Source organism: Rhinoderma darwinii, chromosome 5, assembly GCF_050947455.1.
Source record: "Rhinoderma darwinii isolate aRhiDar2 chromosome 5, aRhiDar2.hap1, whole genome shotgun sequence".
Lineage (NCBI taxonomy): Eukaryota > Metazoa > Chordata > Amphibia > Anura > Rhinodermatidae > Rhinoderma > Rhinoderma darwinii.
The window spans coordinates 219,269,090-219,293,344 of record NC_134691.1 but is presented as its reverse complement, the minus strand read 5'-3'; the positions used below and the strand labels follow the sequence as shown (position 1 = coordinate 219,293,344).

General features: G+C 39.4%; 1 protein-coding gene across 3 annotated transcripts in view; it reads left to right on the top strand.

Annotated features, from left to right (window-relative positions):
* The window catches only part of BBS9 (Bardet-Biedl syndrome 9), a 462,971-nt gene that overhangs the window by 251,671 nt on the left and 187,045 nt on the right, over positions 1 to 24,255 (top strand). For all 3 annotated transcript variants that reach the window (XM_075826942.1, XM_075826941.1, XM_075826943.1), the window contains 3 exons: positions 17,240 to 17,380; positions 17,458 to 17,553; positions 20,480 to 20,652. In XM_075826942.1, coding sequence (XP_075683057.1) covers positions 17,240 to 17,380; positions 17,458 to 17,553; positions 20,480 to 20,652 — 410 coding nt within the window. The remainder of the gene's footprint in view (positions 1 to 17,239; positions 17,381 to 17,457; positions 17,554 to 20,479; positions 20,653 to 24,255) is intronic.

Here is a 24,255-nt window from a genome sequence, read left to right as displayed (position 1 = left end):
AAAAGCTGCAGTCCCTATTGAACGCGGCTTTTAAGGGGTTAATCAGCGGGGACACTGCGGTCGGTCCCCAATGTAGGAGCTGCGTCAGCTGCTGTACGAGACAGCAGCTGTCACAGCTCCTGTATGTGTCGGGAAGACTGCCGAAACGGTCGTTACTCCTGTGACGTTCTATTAGGTCATGGAGCGCGAACGATACAGCTACCATGACCTAATAGTACGTCCAGGAGCGGGAAGGGGTTAAATTAATCTAAAGGGATATTACTACAATTAACATTTATGCTAGCTCAATTAGACATGCCATTAAATTATCATCATTGGAGGTCCAATTGTGTAGAAACCCACATTCTCGAAAATGAAGGGATGGAATCCCTCCTTCCTGGGATCAGTATGGTCTTGGTACTGTTTTACGACATGTCTAATCGCAATGGATGAGAATTTAACTGCACGAAATACCCAAGATTATATAATTGGAAGAATAGCTTTGGGGGTAGATTGTCACTATTATTTAAAAAAACTGTAGGCACTGGAGGAACAAAGTTGGCCCTTTCACACCTGTGCCTTACTGGTACCATTTACTTAGTTCTGGTGGGTTTATTTATTAAATGTATGTATTAATATTATCATTATACCCCTTGTGAAAAGTTTAATCATCAGCAGTTGCAACCACTGTTGGACAGATATGAATAGTATTTGACTTCTTCATATCTTTTATTTTTGGGATCTGCCTATTCTGTTCACTAGGGGGCATTGCTGTTCTATATGTAGAATTGTGTTTGGAGGTTTTTTTTACATTTTATGATGATGTCCGTTTTTTTTTAAGTTAGTTATTTGTTAGTACAATTCTGATGACTGGAAAGAATAAGGTGCACTACAGGTCTGAGCATACTTTTATTATATTTGTAGTTTTATAGATATTTCATAGAAACTCTCAATTAAGTGGTTAAATTGTTTATAACATATGCATTATAATAGAATGCGATATCACCGAAATCTAACTTTCTAATTTAACATTAAATCTAACTAATCTAAGTCGAAGATGTAACTACGGTTATATATATGTATATATATATATATATATATATATATCAGCATTGTAACATTTGCTTAGTGTACATGACAATGAAAGGACAGTTTTACTTTAACCCCTTCAAGACACAGCCTGTTTTGGCCTTCAGGACACAGCCAATTTTTTCAAATCGGACATGTTTCACTTTATGTGGTAATAACTTCGGAATGCTTTTACCTATCCAAGCGATTCTGAGATTGTTTTCTCGTGACACATTGGACTTTATGATACTGGCAAAATTTGCTCGATACATTAAGAAATTTAGAAAAATGCTAATTTTTGCAATTTTTCGCTAAATTTTGGTGTTTTTCACAATTAAATCTATTTAATTGTGAAAAACACCAAAATTTAGCGAAAAATTGCAAAAATTAGCATTTTTCTAAATTTATATGTATCTGCTTGTAAGACAGGCAGTAATACCACACAAAATTGTTGCTAATTAACATCACCCATATGTCTACTTTAGATTGGCATAGTTTTTTGAACATCCTTTTATTTTTCTATGACATCACAAGGCTTAGAACTTTAGCAGCAATTTCTCACATTTTCAAGAAAATTTCAAAAGGCCATTTTTACAGGGGCCAGTTCAGTTGTGAAGTGGATTTTAGGGCCTTATATATTAGAAACCCTCGATAAGTCACCCCATTTTAAAAACTTCACCCCTCAAAGTATTCAAAACAGCATTTAGAAAGTTTCTTAACCCTTTAGATGTTTCACAGGAATTAAGGCAAAGTAGATGTGAAATGTTCAAATTTCTTTTTTTTTTGCAGAAATTCATTTTTCATCTATTTTTTTTTGTAACACAGAAAGTTTTACCAGAGAAACGCAACTCAATATCTATTGCCCAGATTCTGCAGTTTTTAAAAATACCCCACATGTGGCCCTAGTGCACTTATTGACTGAAGCACAGGCCTCAGAAGCAAAGGAACACCTAGAGGATTTTGGGGCCTCCTTTTTATTAAAATATATTATAGGCACCATGTCGGGTTTGAAAGGCTCTTGCGGCACCAAAACAGTGGAAATCCCCCAAAAGTGACCCCATTTTGGAAACTATACCCCTTGAGGAAATTATCTAGGGGTATAGTGAGCATTTTGACCCCGCAGGTTTTTTGCAGAAATTATTGGAAGTAGGCCGTGAAAATGAAAATCTAAATTCTTTCAAAGAAAATGTAGGTTTAGCTTATTTTTTCTAATTTCCACAAGGACTAAAAGGAGAAAATGCACCACCAGTTTTGTAAAGCAATTTCTCCCGAGTAAAACAGTACCCTGCATGTGGTCATAAACAGCTGTTAGGACACACGGCGGAGCTTAGAAGGGAAAGAGCGCCATTTGGCTTTTGGAGCTCAAATTTAGCAGGAATGGTTTGCGGAGACCACGTCGCATTTGCAAAACCCCTAAGGGACCAAAACAGTGAAAACACCAAAAAAGTGACTCCATTTAGGAAACTACACCCCTTGAAGAATCCATCTAGGGGTGTAGTGAGCATTTTGAACCCACAGGGGCTTCATAGATTTTATTAGAATTGGGCAGTGAAGATAAAAAAAATCCTTTTTTTCCAATAAGACGTAGCTTTAGCTCAACATTTCTCATTTTCTCAACAAATAAAGGAATAAAAGAACCCCAACATTTGTAAAGCAACTTCTCTGGAGTATGGCAATACCCCATTTGTGGTCATAAACTGCTGTTTGGGCATACGGCAAGGATCAGAAGAGAAGGAGTGCCGTTTGGCTTTTGGAGCACAGATTTTGCTGGATTGATTTCTTGACACCATGTCACTTTTGCAAAGCTCCTAAGGTACCAGTACAGTGGAAACTCCCCAAAAGTCACTCGATTCACGAAACTACACCCCTTGAGGAATCCATCTAGGGGTGTAGTGAGCATTTTGACCCCACAGGTGTTTCATAGATTTTATTAGAATTGGGCAGTGAAAATAAAAAAAATCCTTTTTCTTCAATAAGACGTAGTTTTAGCTGAAAATGTTTCATATTCTCAACAAATAAATGAAAAAAAGCTCCCCAACACTTGTAAAGCAACTTCTCCTGTGTACGGCAATACCACATATGTGGTCATAAACTGCTGTTTGGGCACAGAGTAGGGCTCAGAAGGGAAAGAGCGCCATTTGGCTTTTGGAGTACAGATTTTGCTGGATTGGTTTCTGGTCGCTATGTCGCATTTGCAAAGTCCCTGTGGGACTAAAACAGTGGATCCCCCCCAGAAGTGACCCCATTTTGGAAACTACACCCGTCAAAGTATTCACCTAGGGGTGTAGTGAGCATATTAACCCCACAGGTGATTGGCAGAAATTGGTGTGCACGCGATGTTGCAGAGTGAAAAGGGTTTTTCAATAGATATGCCAATATGTGGCGCCCAGCTTGTGCCACTGGAGACACACACCCCAAAAATTGTTAAAAGGGTTCTCCCGGGTATGGCGATGCCATATATGTGGAAGTAAACTGCTGTTTGGGCAAACTGTAGGGTTCAGAAGGGAGGTAGAGCCATTTGGCTTTTGGAGCGTGGATTTTGCTTGTAGTAGTTTTGTTTTGAGTCTTACTGGTGTTTCCGTTTATAATGTGGGGGTACATGTAAGACGGGCGGAGTATATAAGGGGCATAGTCAGGTGGTATAGTGGGGTAAAAAAAAAACAATAAAATAATCCATAGATGTGTGTTATGCTGTGACTTTCTGCACAGGCCGGTGTCGCACTAATAAATGGTCTTTACTTAGTCCCCTTTTGGACCACACTCTGGACCTTTTCAGTTTGGGGGATTTTGCAGGAAAGTGTTGTCCTGGTATAATACGGGCGCCCTCACTTCCAGCAGATATGTTTGGGCCCTCCCCTTCCAGGTTCCCTAATTTTAGGGGCCTTGATAATTCGCCACTTGAAACAGAAGAAACGTTCCCCTCGGGCCGGCACAACTGCATATTTTTATTTCCTGGCTTATTGGTGCCTTGACTAATTTTATTTTTTCATAGACGTAGTGGTATGAGGGCTGTTTTTTTTTGTGTGTGACGAGCTGTAGTTTTTATTTGTACTATTTTGGGGCACATGCGACTTTTTGATCACTTGTTATCCTTTTTTTTTGGGAGGCAACGTGACCAAAAAACAGCAATTCTGGCATATTTTTTTAGTTCTTTTTATACAGCGTTCACCACGCATTATAAATTACATGTTCACGTTATTCTGCGTGTCAGTCCGATTCTGGCGATACCAAATTTATAGCACTTTTTATGTTTTACAACTTTTTGCACAATAAAATTACTTTTGTAAAGATAATGGATTTTTTCTGTCGCCAAGTTGTGAGAGCCAGAACGGTTTTACATTTTTCGTCGACGGAGCTGTATGAGGGCTTGTTTTTAGCGAGACGAGTTATAGTTTTTATAGGTACCATTTTTAGGTACATGCGACTTTTTGATCACTTTTTATTTCAATTTTTGGAAGACAAAGTGACGAAAAAATAGCAATTATGTCAGTATTTTTTAGTTTTTTTTTTACGGCGTTCACTGCGCTGGATAAATAACATAATATTTTATAGTTCAGGTCGTTACGGTCGCAGCGATACCAAACATGTATGGCTTTATTATTTTTTTCAATAATAAATGACTTGATAAGGGAAAAAGGGCGATTGTGTTTTGTGTTATTATTTAAAACTTTTATTGTATTTTTTACAACTTTTATTTTTACATTTTTTACACTTTTTTTTACACTTTTCTTTAGTCCCACTAGGGGACTTGAAGGTCCAACTGTTTTATTGATGTTCTAATACATTGCACTACCTATGTAGTGCAATGTATTAGAACTGTCAGTTGTTCACTGACAGCAAGCCGATCAGGCTCCGCCTCCGGGCGGGGCCTAATCGGCTAACGTAATGGCAGATAGGAAGCCATTGTTAGGCATCCTGTTGCCATAGTAGCAGTCGCCAGCCTTGCCATCGCGTGGCAAGGCTGCCGATTGCATACAAACCACTTTGATGCAGCGATTGCATTGAATCGCTGCATTGAAGGGGTTAATGCCAGGAATCGGAGCTAGCTCCGGTTCCTGGCGATAGATCGGGGTGTCCGCTGTAACATACAGCGGACACCCACTGCTGATGACGCCGGCTCAGCTTCTGAACCGGAAGCTGAGCGGGCGCCATCTTGCCGATGGTACCGGAAGCCTCCTGGGCCCCGCCGACGACGGGGCATAGGAGGATTCCGTTACTGGCGGACCGGGAGGTAAGTATTACCCCTCCGATCGCATTTGCAGCCACCGGCAACCCAGCGATCACGTTGCTTTGTCGCCGGTGGCTATAAACTCCTCACATGCTGCGATCTCTATTGAACGCAGCATGTGAGGGGTTAATCGGTCGGATCGGAGGCTAGCTCCGGTCCTGGCCGATACCTCAGGGTGCCAGCTGTAACATACAGCTGTCACCCGGCGGTGATGTCGCTGGCTCAGCTCCTGAGCCAGCTTCATCTCCATCACGTACAGTTACGTGGAGATGCGGGAAAAGGCCATCTCCCATCACGTAACTGTACGTGAAAATGCGGGAAGGGGTTAAACTACATATTAGATTATCAATATACGTTACACTTTTGCTTTGCTCCACTGAATCTTGGAAAATGTGTGTATGATTGTGTGGAAATATATATATATATATGTGTGTGTGTGTGTATGTATGTATGTATGTATGTATGTATGTGTATATATATATATATATAGTGAGACAGTGACTCTAGAGTCCTGTTGTGTGTGTGTCTTAGTCTCCAGGGAATGTTTAAAATCGAAAGCTCAGACTTCACAATGCTGGCTAGTTGAAAAAGGACCTGGAGTTGGACTGGGGAAGAGTAGAGTGGATTCCCAAATCTCTAGTCCATCTCTGTCATTAGGGCTAGACTGCTGGTCAATTAGCTGCACCCGTATACTCTGCATAAGAAGGTTCAGACACAGGGTTGACTGGCTTACTTATGGGTCTGACTCCTGAGTCTGGGACATCGCCTGCTGTCAGTGAGCACAAATCTGTGTTAGGCCCCATGCACACTCCCATAGATTTCCTCTGTAATTACGGACCCATTCATTTCTATGGTCGACAGACACCTTCCCGTATATTTACGGGAAGGTGTTCGTGCCGTAGAAAGGCTCCGCAAAAGATAGGATATGTCCTATTTTTTGCTTTTTACGAACCGTGCTCCTGCAAATGTGTGGGGCTGTCCGTGGCCGGCCATGCCCGTAATCACAGACTGTATACATGGGGCCTTAAAAATTCTCAAAATAAACCCTTTCCACAACAGAAAGCGCCTACAATGTGCATGTGAGCATCAGAACTGGACCATGTAACAATGGAAGAAGGTGGCCTGGTCTGATGAATGACGTTTTCCGTTACGTCATGTGGAGAGCCAGGTGTGTGTTCGTCGCTTACCTGGGTAAGATATGGCACCAGGATGCACTATTAAGAAAGGCAAGCCGGCGGAAGAAGTGTGAATTTTTGGGCAATTTTCTGCTGGGAAGTCTCGGATCCTGGCATTCATATGGATGTTATTTTAATACGTACCACCTACCTAAACATTGTTGCAGACCAAGTACTCCCCTTTGTGGCAACGGTAATCCCTAATGGCAGTGGTCTCTTTCAGCAGGATAAAGCGCTCTGCCACACTGCAAAAATTGTTCAGTAATGGTTTGAGGAACATGACAAAGAGTTCAAGGTGTTGACTTGGCCTCCAAATTCCCCATATCTCAATCCAATCGAGCATCTGTAGGCCCCCATCTCGTAATTTACAGGATTTAAAGGATCTGCTGCTAATGTCTCGGTGTCAGATACCACAGGACACCTTCAGAGGTCTTGTGGAGTCCATGCCTTAATGGGTCAGAGCTCTTTTGGCGGCACAAGGGGGAATTACACAATATTAGGCAGGTGGTTTTAATTTTATAGCTGAATGGTGTATATATTAGGTGCAGCAGCAATTGTGAAGAAATTTGTAATAACATAGTGAATCATATGAAAATACACCAAAATTAATTGACACGTAAATACAGGTTCCTGAGTTGTCATATTTTTCCATCTTTTCATAGTTATACTGTATATGTTTCTTTTTCTGGTTATGAAAGTGACAGCAGGAAATTGCTTCTTTTAGAGCTCCAATTGGGTTTGTAACACAGCTTCCGTAGACTCATGATGAGCAAATTTCAACTGTCCCAATATCACTACACAACTTGGCAGATTTGCTATTCAGAAATCTGGGATAGAGATATGGCAACATTTTATTTGAAAGGGCAGCCATTTTCTTATGGTCAATTTTGGAAAACAGAGAGGGATGAAACACATATAACCAATACATGAATGAATAGAATTTTTGATAGAAAAAGTACAAGATAACTACTTGTATTAAATTTTTATGCAACATAATATAGTTTTTTTAATAATAGTATTTGATTTTCATTGGTTATGGCCTTCTGTATCGTCCCCTCCCACTTTTTTTTTTTTTTGTATCCTCTAGGTCTGAGTGCATATAGATTATAAACAGATGTCTCACAGGGACAGGTAGCTGGTTGGGTACAAACCACATTGGTATACAGTACCCCCACAGTGTCATGAAATAGCAAACTCACTGATAGCATAGCATATATATGAGAAAGAAAGAGTCATAAGCTATATATAAAGTACAAAATACAATTTTATTTGATATAATTGACATAAATGATTTTAATAAAAAACATGGCGAGGTTTCTAAAAAGAAGAGATATGCCTGTGGGTCACATTTGGAGAGTATACGACCATGGGTACATTAGTATAATAGACAATGAATGACACAAGAGCATACAGGCATATATTGCTCAAATGCACAGTTAGCAATTTAACCAGCACTGCTGATATTAAAGGGAAGAAAGACAGCATAAAGTCTATGTCAAGGGTAAATGTGCCGTATGAGAAAATCCCTACTACTGGTACAAAGTGCCATTAAATCTAAAAAGTCCAAGGACTTATAGTAATAGCTGCACTCAATGTGCAAAGTATACACCATATGCACGGCTACTACTCCGGAATCACCGGATAGAGTCAGGAAGCGTGTACTCACCCATGGTTGAAAGAAAGTAAAGTCGTGATCCACAGACAGTGAAAGGCCACCCCAACGCGCGTTTCGCTGTATCGAGACCCCCTGAGGAAGCTGATACAGCAAAACGCGCGTTGGGGTGGCCTTTCACTGTCTGTGGATCACGACTTTACTTTCTTTCAACCATGGGTGAGTACACGCTTCCTGACTCTATCCGGTGATTCCGGAGTAGTAGCCGTGCATATGGTGTATACTTTGCACATTGAGTGCAGCTATTACTATAAGTCCTTGGACTTTTTAGATTGAATGGCACTTTGTACCAGTAGTAGGGATTTTCTCATACGGCACATTTACCCTTGACATAGACTTTATGCTGTCTTTCTTCCCTTTAATATCAGCAGTTCTGGTTAAATTGCTAACTGTGCATTTGAGCAATATATGCCTGTATGCTCTTGTGTCATTCATTGTCTATTATACTAATGTACCCATGGTCGTATACTCTCCAAATGTGACCCACAGGCATATCTCTTCTTTTTAGAAACCTCGCCATGTTTTTTATTAAAATCATTTATGTCAATTATATCAAATAAAATTGTATTTTGTACTTTATATATAGCTTATGACTCTTTCTTTCTCATATATATGCTGAGTGCATATAGAGCAAAAGCATGGTACACGCCATATGCAAATGTAGCTTTCATACTTAGAATTAATTTTTGTTGCCTATTTCTATGTGTTACTTATATACTGCCAAAATATTCTGCATCGTTGTACAGAAGTTGTCATCATTCACTGTCCCCAGTTGAGCTCACAATCTAAATTCCCTATCTGTAGGATTTTGAATATAAATTATTTGTATGATTACCACAGTAGGTGGCAATAGCCTGAGGCACCTTTTAGTTTCATACGAGAGTAAAACTTAAGAATGTGTATCTTCCTCACCACAGGATGTAATGGAGTCCCGGAGGTAAGGAAAACTCTGCCATAATACAGCCTTTGCAAGACTATGTGGTTTTAGTATGACTTAAAATGAAAGGTTTAAATGATGTGTTTTGTTTTGTCTGCATTTGCATTCTGTGAATATGAAGAAAATTACAGTTTTTTCTTTTATTATACTATATTCTCTTATATATTTTGGCTATTTTCTTCAAATGTGATTTGTTAACCCCTTGACAACATCCAACCTACTATTACATTGGAAATATGCCATTTCAATATAGCACAGGCTCAGGAGTTGAGCCCGCACCATAGCGGTGAGTGACGGCTATTTTTAAACAGCTGACACCTGTCTGCAACTCTGATTCTGGACATTTAACCTCCCAGATGCCGCTGTCAAAAGCTAGCATCATCTTAGCAGGTAAAAAGGTAGGAGGCTTCGAAATCGCGTAGTGTTAATTGGTTGCCGTGCAATTTGGAGACCTACTGATGGCCTCCAGGTCTTCCTCCTGTGAACAATTATTAAGCATTGCCAAAGGCAAGGCCTAATAGTAAGGCAGGTATTAAAGCAATACACTGCAAATAAAAGTTGAATAGAATGTGTAAAAAAATATGAAAAAAGTCAAAATAGTTAAAGAGGCTCTGTCACCAGATTTTCAAACCCCTATCTCATATTGCAGCAGATCGGTGCTGCAATGTAGATTAACGTAAAGTTTTTTTGTTTTTTTTTAAACGAGCATTTTTGGCCAAGTTATGACCATTTTTATATTTATGTAAACGAGCCTTTCTTAAGTACAACTGGGCGTGTTTAAAGTTAAGTACAACTGGGCGTGTATTGTGTGTACATCTGGGCGTTTTTACTTGTTTTACTAGCTGGGCGTTGTGAATAGAAGTGTATGATGCTGACGAATCAGCATCATCCACTTCTCTTCGTTAACACCCAGCTTCTGGCAGTGCACAGACACACAGCGTGTTCTCGAGAGATCACGCTGTGACGTCACTTCCTGCCCCAGGTCCTGCATCGTGTCGGACGAGCGAGGACACATTGGCACCAGGCGATAGAGGCTACAGTTGATTCGGCAGCAGCATCGGCGTTTGCACGTAAGTCGATGTAGCCTCTGTCGCCTGGTGCCGATGTGTCCTCACTCATCCGACACGATGCAGGACCTGGGGCAGGAAGTGACGTCACAGCGTGATCTCTCGAGAACACGCTGTGTGTCTGTGCACTGCCAGAAGCTGGGTGTTAACGAAGAGAAGTGGATGATGCTGATTCGTCAGCATCATACACTTCTATTCACAACGCCCAGCTAGTAAAACAAGTAAAAACGCCCAGATGTGCACACACAATGCACGCCCACTTGTACTTAACTTTAAACACGCCCAGTTGTACTTAAGAAAGGCTCATTTGCATAAATATAAAAATGCTCATAACTTGGCCAAAAATGCTCGTTTTTGAAAAAAACAAAACGTTACTGTAATCTACATTGCAGCGCCGATCTGCTGCAATACGAGATAGGGGTTTGAAAATCTGGTGACAGAGCCTCTTTAAAGTATGTAGGCAATAAAAAAATTAAACATAATTGGTATTGCCACGTCAGTCGAAAGCCCGAACTATTAAAATATCACATTATTTAAGCCGCTGGGTGAACGCAGTGGGGAAAAAATTAACAAATGAAAGCATTGCTGTAATTTGGTCATCTCGCTTCACTAAAAAAATGTAATAAAAAGTGATCAAAATGTTGCTAGTACCCCAAAATGGTACCAATATAAACTAAATCTCACTGCGCAAAAAACTAGCCCTCACACCGCTCAATGGAGAAATAAAAAGTTATGGGTCTCCGAATACGGCAACACAAAACTAATAAAAAAATGTTAACAAATATTTTTTTTCTTTGTGAAAGTAGTAAAACATTAAAAAAACTATATCAATTTGGTATCACCGTAATTGTATTGACCCGCAGAATAAAGTTAACATGTAGTTTTTACCACACAGTGGAAGCCTTAAAATGAAATCCAAAAAATAATTAAGGAATCAGTTTTTTTTCCCATTCCACACCATGAAGAATATTTTTGCAGTTTCACAGTACATAATATGGTACATTAAATGGTGCCATTAAAAACGACAACACGGCCCACAAAAAATAAGCCTTCATATGGCTATGTCCATGGAAAACGATAAAGTTTATTGCTCTTAGAATGAGACGATGGAAAAACAAAAATGAAAAAAAGAAAATTGACTATCTCTCCAAGGGGTTAAATGAAGGCATCTTCCTTTGGCCAAAATATTATGGGGTTAAAAAAAAAATAGAGCGTTTTCAAAGGATCAAGAGTAAGAGTCCACCTAAGCTTTGTATTGACCTTTCTTATGACTAAAGATAAGATGAAAGAACTTCAAATGAATTCTGCTGGTTAACATGACTCAGATGAAATTGTGCTTCATATGTTAGAGAAAAGTGTTCCTTCTTGGCAACAGATTCCTTTATGTAGGATGCAAGGTACAAAGAAGATAAATCCGAAGCAACACAGATTTGTATCCAGTGATTGACACCTAAGGCAGTGATAGGAGTGGAAACGTCGTCCTATGGCCACAAAAATTCATTATGAGTTCCCAGCAATAGCAACCAATAATTATAATGTGACAGGTAATTTTGTTAATGGGTGTTGTCAACATCGAGCTTCTAATCATTTGAAACAAATGGTCATCACATTAACTATAGATGGGCTTTCATCTATGTAATGGGTCTGTATATCAAATATTTCAAAAGCGAGTGTGGCAGTGAATGTGGTGGAAGTAGATGGTGCTGAATAAAGGACAAAGGTCTATTTAATATTGTTTCATAAAAGACCTATACTGACCATTAAAATTAATATTAGTGTTTATATGTGTATGTGTATATATGTATTCAATGTAGGTATTGAGTGTTTATTTAAAAATGCTAAGGATAAACCATAAATCATCCTATTTTACCTAGAAAGATTGGTCTCTCAAACCTGACAGACTGTAAATACCGCTGTAGATATTATTTAAAAAAAGTAGTCTGACAAAAAAAAAAGTTATTTTTAAAGACATTACAAATGTTGCAACTTAATATTACTGCTTGGAATAATTGATTTTTAATATTCACATATGACCGCAAAGGCCCATTTCCAAGGTATGCAGTGTGCTGGCATTTCTTGAAGGGGTTTTCCTGAACTTAAAGAGGCTCTGTCACCACATTAGTGTCCTATCTCCTACATAAGGAGATGGGCGCTATAATGTAGTTGACAGCAGTGCTTTTTATTTAAAAAAAACGATCTATTTTTACCACTTTATTAGCGTTTTTAGATTTATGCTAATGAGTTGCTTAATGCCCAAGTGGGCGTATTTTTACTTTAGACCAAGTGGGCGTTGTACAGGGGAGTGTATGACGCTGACCAATCAGCGTCATTCACTCCTCTCCATTCATGTACTCAGCGCATAGGGATCCTGTTAGATCCTTATGTGCTGTCTTATACTAACACATTAACAATACTGAAGTGTTTAGACAGTGAATAGACATTCCACGGAATGTCAATTCATAATCTCTGCACTTCGTTACTCTGTCTATGGTAGTTACAGCAGAGGAAGTGTGATCTCGCGAGATTACGCGTTAAATGACAGGTTACAACGAGATCACGCTTCCTCTGCTGTAACTACCATAGAAACAGTAACGAAGTGCAGAGATTGTGAATAGACATCCCGTGGAATGTCTATTCACTGTCTAAACACTTCAGTATTGTTAATGTGTTAGTATAAGACAGCACATAAGGATCTAGCAGGATCCCTATGCGCTGTGTAAATGAATGGAGAGGAGTGCAAGATTCTAATTGGTCAGCGTCATACACTCCCCTGTACAACGCCCACTTGGTCTAAAGTAAAAATACGCCCACTTGGGCATTAAGCAACTCATTAGCATAAATCTAAACACTCTAATAAAGTGGTAAAAATAGATCTTTTTTAAAATTAAAAGCACTGCTGTCACCTACATTATAGCGCCGATCTCCTTATGTAGGAGATAGGGCGCTTATAATGTGGTGACCGAGCCTCTTTAAATATTGACAGCCTATCCTCAGGATATACCATCAGTATTTGATCATAAGGGGTCTGATCCTTGGGACCTCCGCTAATCAGCAGATTGAAGGCCTTGTGGGGCTGCAATACCAGGCACAGCCACAACCTGGGGTCAGAGTCTGCAGTTTGAGAACCAGACATCTTATAGATCCTGAATTGTCTGCTTATTTACCAGTACGATCTACAACACAAAATATGTACTTTGGATACTGTCCGAGTTGCAAGGAAAAAGGCGTATTTGAAACTGGGAATAAAATGGAAAAAAGCAGAAACAAAGCTTGAAGCTCCTGGTGTCCAATGCAAAATCTGTAACGTGGAATTTTATAATTATAGTGTCTTCTTATTTGGCAGGAGCCCGGTATGACTGCTACCGCGGCACCCCCTATAGCTATGCCCCTGAAAAAAATAATATTAAATAATTGGAAAGAGCATTATGAGCATGAATTAGATCTAATGCAGAGTGAGAGAGGTATAATTTTGTGAATATACCAAGTACTAAGAAAACCGGGATAGTTTCAAGAACAGAGATCGCTCGGAGCAATTTTTTGACAATATATACAGGAGTTCTTGTTTTCACCACAAAAACTAAAGATGCGTGTTTCAGCCAATGCCTATTCTAATTCCAATTTCCATATAGATGAGCATTGCTAGCATTCAGTGATTCAGGACGTGTTCTAACAAACCTTTTTAATGTTCACATTTCATATTGAAGAACAGAAGTGTAAAGTATTCTAATTTGCTATCCATATTCTACCTTCTGCAGTACAAGTTGGTCATCCTTAGTTATACAGTTCATTTCGAGATCGAAAAAGACCAAAGATTATTTCCTTTAAATTGTAAAAATTAGATCAGCTTCACACAAGTTTATTATGACTCCATGCAGGAAGGCTTTTCTGATCTCACAGGACCGGATTCAGTCCCGCCCTTGGCAGTAACTATACGGCTCCTGTACTGAGCTGTAACGCTTGTTAAGACCGCCTTACATTTGTACATTTTTTTTGCCCATAACATCTACTTTGTTATTTTTCTGAAGTTTTTATTTTTTTTCTCATGCAAAAACATAGCTGCTGCTTTTGTAAAGATGGCATTTAGAGTAAAAATCTGTCCCTTCAAGAATTGCTTCTGACACTGCATGGTAAGAACTACCTTATGTAAGTGTTGACCATTCAGTGTCAGGGCTTCAGGTAATTGTTTCTGAGTCTAAAGATTAACAACTGCTGTGGGATCCATTTTATTGTTCCCATAAGGATTGTCAAGTCTCCCCACACAAGGGGTTTGATGGGGGGGGGGGGGGGGGGGCCTTCTGGCTGCACAAAGCTTTTCGCACTCTGCCTGGGACTATGAGCAAGAACATTTTTTATGTACTAGTGATCATGCAGGCTAAAGCAATTTTGTCCATGTGTTCAGCTATTGAACCCCTAAAACACAAGGATTAGACCATTATCCATCTGTTCAGGGCTCTGTAGTGATATTCTCGAACATTCCACCGACAATTCATGTGAATGGGATATTTTATACCCCATTCAGGAAAATATCCACACGTAATAATGAACACACTGGCGATTTGCAAATCCACAGCATGTTCATTGTCTCCGCAGATCCCGCACTGAAAAGTCGCAGATTAGCTCCTATGAATTCTAATGGGGCTAATCCGAATTCAGATCCAGGGAAAAATCTGTGCCGAATATTGTTTGCAATGAAAAGGGATAATATTTAGCTATAACTGCGTAATCTGGTGACACAATTACCAGTTTTTACCTTTTCATACTGGCAGCTTGAGTCCTATTAACTGGTTACCAACCACCTGCTGTATATATACTGCAGGTGTTCCATGTTCTTAAAGCCCGCACCATAAGATATATATACAGTACGGGCTTAAGCTGGCTGCAGAGTCTTCTATGTTCTCACATACACAGCGCTCAATGTGCACTGTGTATAGAATAGAGGCAGCCACAGCACTGCTTCGTCCCGTGATCATGTGATTGGTCACATGATCGCCAGGATGCCGTTAGTGGGAGACCGCTGCTGGGTCTGTCTAGACCCAACCCTAACAATTGACAATACAATCCTGGTAAAAAATGATCAGGTCTTGTTTTCTCTATTTTTTTTTTCTTACCTATTGCAACAAATTGAAAGGGCTTATGTATAGAATCTATCACTGTATAATAAAGGAAAAATCTGTAAGGTGACACTCAGGTGCAGAAAAACATTGGGCAAAACTGGGTGGGCATATGTTGGAACCTCAATGGTCGAGAATATTTAAGGCTTTCCCATTGTCCATCTATGTGGATATTTTTTCAAGAAAGGCAATTGTGTTGAAGTTAATGTCAAAAGATCCACTGTGTTGTTTGTTGTAAATTAAGATAAAAATGCATTAAGATATATTTGGTTGAAGGGTGTTTCCTCTCTTAGGCTTCGTTCACATCTGCGTCAGGGCTCCGTTCCGTCTGAAGTTTTCCATCAGAACGGAGCCCTGACTAACACAAACGGAAACCATAGGTTTCCGTTTCCATCACGAATGATTTCAATGGTGACGGATCCTGTGCCAATGGTTTCCGTTTGTCTCCGTTGTGCAAGGGTTCCGTCGTTTTGACGGAATGAATACCGTAGTCGACTACGCTATTGATTCCTTCAAAACGACGGAACCCTTGCACAACGGAGACAAACGGAAATCATTGGAATCGTATCCGTCACCAATGAAATCAATGGTAATGGAAACGTATGGTTTCCGTTTGTGTCAGACGGAAAGCTCAGTCGGAACGAAGCCCCTGACGCAAATGTGAACATAGCCTTAGATTCATTTATGTGGCAAGTTATATATGTAAATTGTTCCTTTGTTTTTTCATTGCAGGGTTTATATTCATAAATTGCATCTTTATTTTTTAGTATTGTGTATGTATATTCTATTTAAAATAAAAAGATATTAAAAAAGGAATTGACTATTATAACATGAGAAGGAAGGAGGCTGTACATGCAGGGGTATGTAATGAATGTTATGTACGGAGCTTGAAATACAATGGGGTGGAGCATGACTAAATATACCAGGAAAGGAGCTGTGGAAATAATTGTGTCATGGACTTGGCACTTAGAGCTCTATGGGCTGGTATTAGTATTTTTGAAAAGCAAAAATGGGGCATTTGACAGAAATAAACGCTTTTGGGCACTGCTTAGTTGAGATTTTTATTTGTTTGCCTGTAAACCAAAATAAACTGGGTCCAGAAGAGGATAAACCACCCCTAATGATGTGTTTACTAGTTTCAGAAAAGTTCTTTTTAAGTAAGGCTTGGAAATGCACAGGTAGAACCATCCTTATAAAGACAAATGGAGCCGGAGCCAGGAAATGCATTATTGACGGATTTAATTTAGTGAAGCTGTTCTTCCACTTGGGGTTTTAGCTCATTTGGGGTTTTACACCTGCAGTTTTGGTGCATTTTTTTAAACTCCTGCAGATGCTACTTTAGACAAACGATTGAATTTTTTAAATGGATGTTGTATTTTAATTGATTGTATTTTATTATGTAATTTAGAAAAAATGGTGATGTTCTGTGCCGTTTTAATGCAGGTTTTCCTATTCCGTTTTTTTAAGCCAAAACTAGGCCCTTATTATTACACAGAACATCACCATATTTTCTCAATTACATAATAAAACCCACTTAAGGGTACATTCACACATTGTGGTTGAGGTGCGGTTGGAATTGCATCGAAAAACCGCATGTGTTTTTACCGCAATTTGGTTCATTTTTTGGTGTGCACCAAATCGTCTTAAAATCACATGCGGTTTTCGATTACCGTTTTTGATGCAGTTCTAACTGCACCTCAACCGCATTGTGTGAATGGAACCTCATTAAAAACCAGCATCAATGAAAAAATGCACCCCAAAAAATGCAGGCATTTTAAAAACTAGCATCTGCATATGTTTAAAAAATGCATCAAAACGGCACGTGTGAAGTAATCCTAACTCTGGTAAAATAGTATTTTTTGTGGGTCAGTCATGCAAATAATTTTATGTTGGAATTTGTTATATATTCCAATTGAATGAAAGTTCTCAAGAAGTGTCATCAAGTAAGATGTGATAATTAAGTTTTTATATGCTTGCTGACATTTTCATTCTCATTATACAGGTGTTCCTCGAGTTGCTCAGTGTAAATTTCGGCTTCCATTACGGCTAGTTTGTTTACCTATACAACCATCCAAAGCAGCAAACCACAAATTGACAATTGACACTAACAAACCTCCTGTTAATCTGGTCAACCTATTTCCAGGTGAACATTTAGTCTCCTGAGTACTCAGAATCCTTTTATTTTCTACTGTAGATTTATTAATATATTCCACTTTTTAGATTTTGTACAATGTGGCGATGATGACCAAGTCAGCGTATTAGGATTCCAATTACTTGCCGGACAAAAAGTTACGCTTCTTGCCTCTAAGACTTCACGTAAGTGAAAACATCAATGTATATATTGCTAGATCAGAATATTGTCTATTAATTATAGGTATACAATAATACCCTGACTTGTGATGGCCCTGACTGTGCTTTCACCTGCCTTACCAAGATATAATATTTTAAAGACCCATATAAAACATAGACACTCCCTGACTATTAACAGTAGATTTAACTTACAAAGCTATGTTTTTAAAGGAGATAAACTTAAATCCAGTCTGGTCATTTAGCATTAATGCATGTTTTTTTCATAGACATCTAATGATATCCTTATGATTTGAATGAATTTTTCCAAAGGCTGGTAAATGAGGTGCAGGATAAGTATGATCTGTGTCTTTCCTGGCTTTCCATTTTATTTTTGTATATAGTTTTTCTGGGTCATATGTCTAGCAAACATGCTTGTATTGTGAGAAGCTGCAGAGTGATACAGTGAAACAGTATATTTAATTGAATGAATAGCGATCCAGTATATTTATTTTAATAAAAGTTAATTACAAAGGGGATTTTTATCATTAAATAAATGCTTTCCAATAAAAAAAAACCCCGAAGGTGTCCATAGTCTTTAATAAATTAAATGATATTTGAGCAGTCTTTCCACAATAAAATAGGGAGCCCTAATGTATGTTATACACTAATATACACCGATTTCTTTCAATGACAACCAAAATGTTGCTATACAGTTCATGGTCCCAGCTGAGGATACTGTAACCAGATATAACATACCCTAGTATCTTTATACTAACTTTCAGTGGGGGCTTCCAGTACTGTGTTTGTGTAACCATCTGGACATGTCCATAAGTGGATAAGTATAAGGCACAAAGGAATGAACACACACTGACCCTAAATTGATTATACAAACTGACCATAATAGAGAAATGTAGACCATATGGCCAAGAGATGGACAACAAAGAAAGTTTATATACAGTACTGTGCAAAAGTTTTAGACTGTTGTGGAAAAATGCTGCAAAGTAAGAATGCTTTCAAAAATAGAATTGTTTTGAACAGAAGAGAAATTTAAATCAAATCAATATTTGGTGTGACCACCCCTTCCCTTCAAAACAGCATCAATTCTTCTAGGTACACTTGCACAGTCATAGAATTTGTAGGATTATAGTTGTGTGTATGATTAACCAATTATACCAAATGGGTGATAATGTTCATCATTTACATATGTAGGTTGAAACACAATCCTTAAGGGTATGTGCACACGAGAACTGTCTTTTACGTCTGAAAAGACAGACTGTTTTCAGGAGAAAACAGCTGCGTCGTTTCAGACGTAAAAGCTCCTCCTCGCATTATGCGAGGCGTCTTTGACGCTCGTAAATCTTGAGCTGCTCTTCATTGACTTCAATGAAGAACGGCTCAAATTACGTTGCAAAGAAGTGTCCTGCACTTCTTTGCCGAGGCAGTCATTTTACACGTCGTCGTTTGACAGCTGTCAAACGACGACGCGTAAATGACAGGTCGTCTGCACAGTAAGTCGGCAAACCTATTCAAATGAATGGGCAGATGTTTGCCGACGTATTGTAGCCCTATTTTCAGACGTAAAAAGAGGCATAATACGCCTCGTTTACGTCTGAAAATAGGTCGTGTGAACCCAGCCTAACTAACAGAAACTGTGAATGAAGCTTAAAACTGGATGATGAACAGCCAAACTCTGCTACAAAGGAGAGGTTGTGGAAGACTATTTTATGTCACAGGTTCACCATGGAAAGACTGAGCACAGCAACAAGACACAAGGTAGTTCTACTGCATCAGCAATGTCTCTCTAAGCAAAGACTTCAAAGCAGACTAGGGTTTCAAAATGTGCTATTCAAGCTCTTTTGAAGAAGCACAAAGAAACAGTCAAAGTTGCGGTCTATAGACGCAGTGGGTGGCCAAGGAACCTTAGTGCAGCAGATCAAAGACACATCATGCTTACTTCCCTTCGAAATCGGAAGATGTCCTGCAGTACCATCAGCTCAAAACTGTCAGAAACCAATGCGACCCAGGTACACCCATCTGCTGTTCGGAGAAGTCTGTCCAGAAGTGGTCCTCATGGAAGAACTATGGCCAAAAAACCATAACTTTGATGTGGAAACAAGGCCAGGCGACTCAACTATTCATTAAAACACAGGAACTGTGGTGCAGAAAAATTTGGCTGTAACAGAAGGCAGCTTGTTCGGCGAAGGGCTGGAGAGACGTACAATAATTAGTGTCTGCAGGCAACAGTGAAGCATGGTGTAGGTTCCTTGCAAGTTTGGGGCTGCATCTAAGATGAGTTAGTAATTTGGTTAGAATTAATGTTGTCCTCAATGCTGAGAAATACAGACAGATACTTATCCATAATGCAGTACCATCAGGGAGGCATCTGATTGGCTCCAAATTTATTCTGCAACAGGATAACGACCCCAAACATACAGCCAATGTCATTAAGAACTATCTTTAGTGTAAAGAAGAACAGGGAGCCCTGGAAGTAATGATATGGTCCCCACAGAGCACTGATCTCAACATCGAGTCTGACTGGGATTGAATGAAGAGACAGAAGGATTTGAGATAGCCTACATCCACAGAAGATCTGTGGTTAGTTTTCCAAGATATTTGGAACAACCTCTCTGCCGAGTGTTCAAGTGTACCTAGAAGAATTGATGCTCTTTTGAACGCAAAGGGTGGTCACACCAAATATTGATTTGATTTAGATTTCTCTTCTGTTCAATCACTTTGCGTTTTGTTAAATGATAAAAATTAACTATTAACGGTTCTATTATTGAAAGCATACTTACTTTGCAGCATTTTTCCACAACTGCCTAAAACACATCCTCTTACAGGGGTTTATACTATTCTGTAGTATATGAAATATGTTTTTCGGGTTGTGTCTAATTTGTTATAACCCCGAATTATAGAGTAAACAACAATAGTTCATTCTGCCTTTGTGCTTTAGAGAGATACAGAATCCAGAGTGAAAAGTTTGAGGACCTTTGGCTTATTACAAAAGAGATCATCGTGCGCTTTGAAGAGTATTTCCTGAAGCAAGGCATTAAAGACTTTACGTGTTCTTTTTCTGGACCAATTCCACTGCAAGAATACTTTGAGCTAATTGACCAACACTTTGAGGTATGTTATTTCGCTTGTGTTGTCATGCTCTGAACGAAGTGTGAATGTGCCAAAAATGTAAAGTGTTGAATATGGAATTCATCAGGTTGTCCACTTATACAGATGTAGCAATCCTTATCTTGACTCTAATAACTTGCTGGAACGTGATAACTTAACAGTTAAGCCATTGAAACCAAAGTCAAGTTATAGTTTCTTACCACTGTATTTAACACGTTAAAAGTCAAGTTAAAGATTGCTACATCTGTATGGTATAAAGCATCATTTAAGAAATCTTTTGATCTTTAAAATCAATTTCATGAAAGTGGCAGCCATAAAAGGGTTTTCCCTTTAGGGACAGCCATTCTAAACGTACACCTGCTGGCAATCCACTTATCGCTGAATGTCTTGCAGCTGGTACTCATACTTGGTCACACCAAGTCCTTCAGGGCAGTAGCGTCATCTAGTAGTAGAGTGGGGTACTGAGCAAAGGAATCCTTTCTCTTACCTCTAATGCCCTAATAGAAGAAATGGCAAGAAGTTGTCTTTATAGCACTACCCCTTTAATCTCTTTGGTTGTATTTTATGCAACTGATTACTAGGTTAGATCATACTATCCATGATTATATTGTCTTTGTACTCCTTGGTAATAAGAATTGCAGGTTTAAATAAAAGGGGATAAAATATATAATTTTACTTTTGCTACAGTTTCAAGAAAAAGTAAGTGAACCCCTTGGAATTACCTGGATTTCCGCATTGATTACTAATAAAATGTGGTCTGATTTTTATCTAAGTCACAATTATGAATGTACGCAATCTAACTAGACTGTTAAAGGGGTTGGCCAGGGAAAACATATTTTCTAAACAGTGTCCCCCAGCCATGGTTTGCCTTCCTTAAAACCCCCACATACTTTCTAACCAGTTTCTATTTGATCTCAATCATCACCGCTGCTCTTTCTGTTTGTTTAGTTCCCTTGCTTCTGGTCCTGGCTGTTTCCTGTCTTGTAACCATACCCATGATCCCTTGCTGCATCTGAGGAGACAGCTTACATCCCCCTTCCTCCCTCCACACCTCTATGTACACGGGGTCATTCTCTGCACTGTCACACACACCCAGTAATAATCACAGAGGGGTATGGGGGTTAGATACAGTACTGTGGGTGTAATACACAGGGATGTTGTGATTATACACACGGATGATGGGATTATAAACAGGGATGATGATGTAATACACAGGGATGATGGAGGGTTATACACAGGGATGATATAACTCCATCATACCTGTATACAACCTATATGTAACCCCATCATCCCTATGTATTACCCCATCATCCCTCTATATAACCCTCATCATCCCTTGGTTATTACCTCATCATCCCTGTATACAACCCGCATCTTCCCTGTGTATTACCTCATCATCCCTGTATATAACCCATATCATCCGTGTATTACCTCATCATCCACAGGGATGATGAGGTAATACACGGATGATGAGGTAATACACAGGGATGATTGGGGTTATATACAGGGATGATGAGGTAATAGACGGATGCGGGTTATACACAGGGATGATGCGGGTTATATACAGGGATGATGGCCCCATCATACCTGTATATAACCCCTGTAATAACTGTATATACCATCAGGGTGGTGCCGCCGCGGGGTGGCTACGCGAGGGGGGGAGCGGGTGGGGGCTGCAGAGGGGTGGGGGCGGTGTGGAAGATGAGAGGAGACAGGCATGCAGTGCAGGAACTCTGACATAGGAGGAGGGGGCGTGTACAAGCAGAGACGACGTTCCATGTCTCTGCTCAGCCAGCAATTCCTGCTGTGTAGAGACACGGCGCGTCATCAACTATGTTTACAGGACCAGAGGAGGCGGAGCTCTGAAGAGCTCATGAAACATCTGCCCGGCCCACTGCCTGTAAATGAAGTTGATGACGCGCCGTGCCTTTCTCAGCCGGAAGTGCTGCGGAGCAAAGACACGGAACGTCACAGGAAATTAAAACGCACTCTCAGAGCGGTCATGTGACCGCAGATCAGAACACAGTAACGCTTCCACAGTTAAACAGACATTATATTAGAAATGTACTTAAATATGTCCAATTAAGTTAAAATATAAATAAAATGTATTCCTGGACAACCCCTTTAATGTCTTTTATTGAGCATGTTGAGTAAACCTCCACAGTGCACGGAGAAAAAGTATATGAACTCCTGTGTTCGTGACTAATCCATGAGCTTATTGGCAAAATGTGTTTCAATTAAGGAGATAACCTTAGAAGTTTGGGTTTTAGAGGTGCTTTACCCATTAAATAAAGGCACACAAAGCCTGGTTACTAGTCTTTTATTCTTCTCAAGAAAGATTGGTTAATGTGAACAATGCCTCAAGGCAAACAACTTTTCAGAAGACGTGTTATAAAGACGAATGGAAGCTACAAAAGCATTGCTAAAGACCTGAGTGTATATCAATTCACGGTTAGACAAATTGTTTTTGAATGGACCTTTATCTGCAGTGTAAATGAATGGAGAGAAGTGTATGACGCTGATTGCTCAGCGTCATACACTCCTTTGTACAACGCCCACTTGCCCAAAAAGTAAAACACGCCCAGTTGTCCATTGATAAAGTCATTAGCAGAAAGCTAATATAGGTCATAACTCCGTCAAAAATTATTGTTTTTCTAAATAAAAAACACTGCTGTAATCTACATCACAGCGCCGATAACATCATGTACAATATAGGCCACTTATAATGTGGTGACAGAGCCTCTTTAACCCTATCGAGATGCTGTGGCTTGACCTGAAAAGGGCTGTGCACACAAGTCATCCCAGAAATATTGATAAAACTTAAATACATTTGCAGGCAGGAATGGGAATAAAATTCCTCCTCAATATTGTGCAAATCTTATTTGCAGCTACAGGAAACGTTTGGTGGAGGTGATTGTTGCTAGGTTATTAAATTTAAGTGTTCACTTACTTTTTCTCCCTACACTGTGGATGTTTACTCAACAGGCTCAATAAAAGACATGAACAGTACAACTGAATGTGTGTTATTAGTTTAGTTAAATTGTGTTTGTCTAATTTTGACTTGCATAAGAATTAGATAACAGTTTATTAGTAAGAAGAATTTGCCACCTCGCTCGGCTCTTTTTTAAAATGTGGGCTTGGCTTTGAAAAAGGAGGTCGTGTCCCCCTTAGTCTGACAAATTTACCATGATTACGTCAGAAACTGATGTAAACTATGGCACAAATATACGCCAGCTCATAGCTGCCATAGATTTCCCTTGATAGCGAATGGACAGCCAAAGATATGCCTCTTAATAAATGAAGCACATTTTACTCTAAACTTTCCTTTTTATGAAGACTGGTGGATGAGACGCCAGTCATAATAAATTCCCCCCTACGTGTTAATAGTTGATATCCAGCCAGAAAAGACATTTCATTGATAAATGTCAGAATACCAGATTGGTGAAGTCTGTGGGACCACAGATTTTCAGAGTGAAGGAGATGTGCTCTTCTATAGATCATCAAAATCCCTTCTGTTTAGATCTTTTTGCTACTGGAATTGTCCGACACCGTATTCTAGGCAGTGAACCATTGAGTTGAAATCGCCTTTGTATAGAATTCGGCATC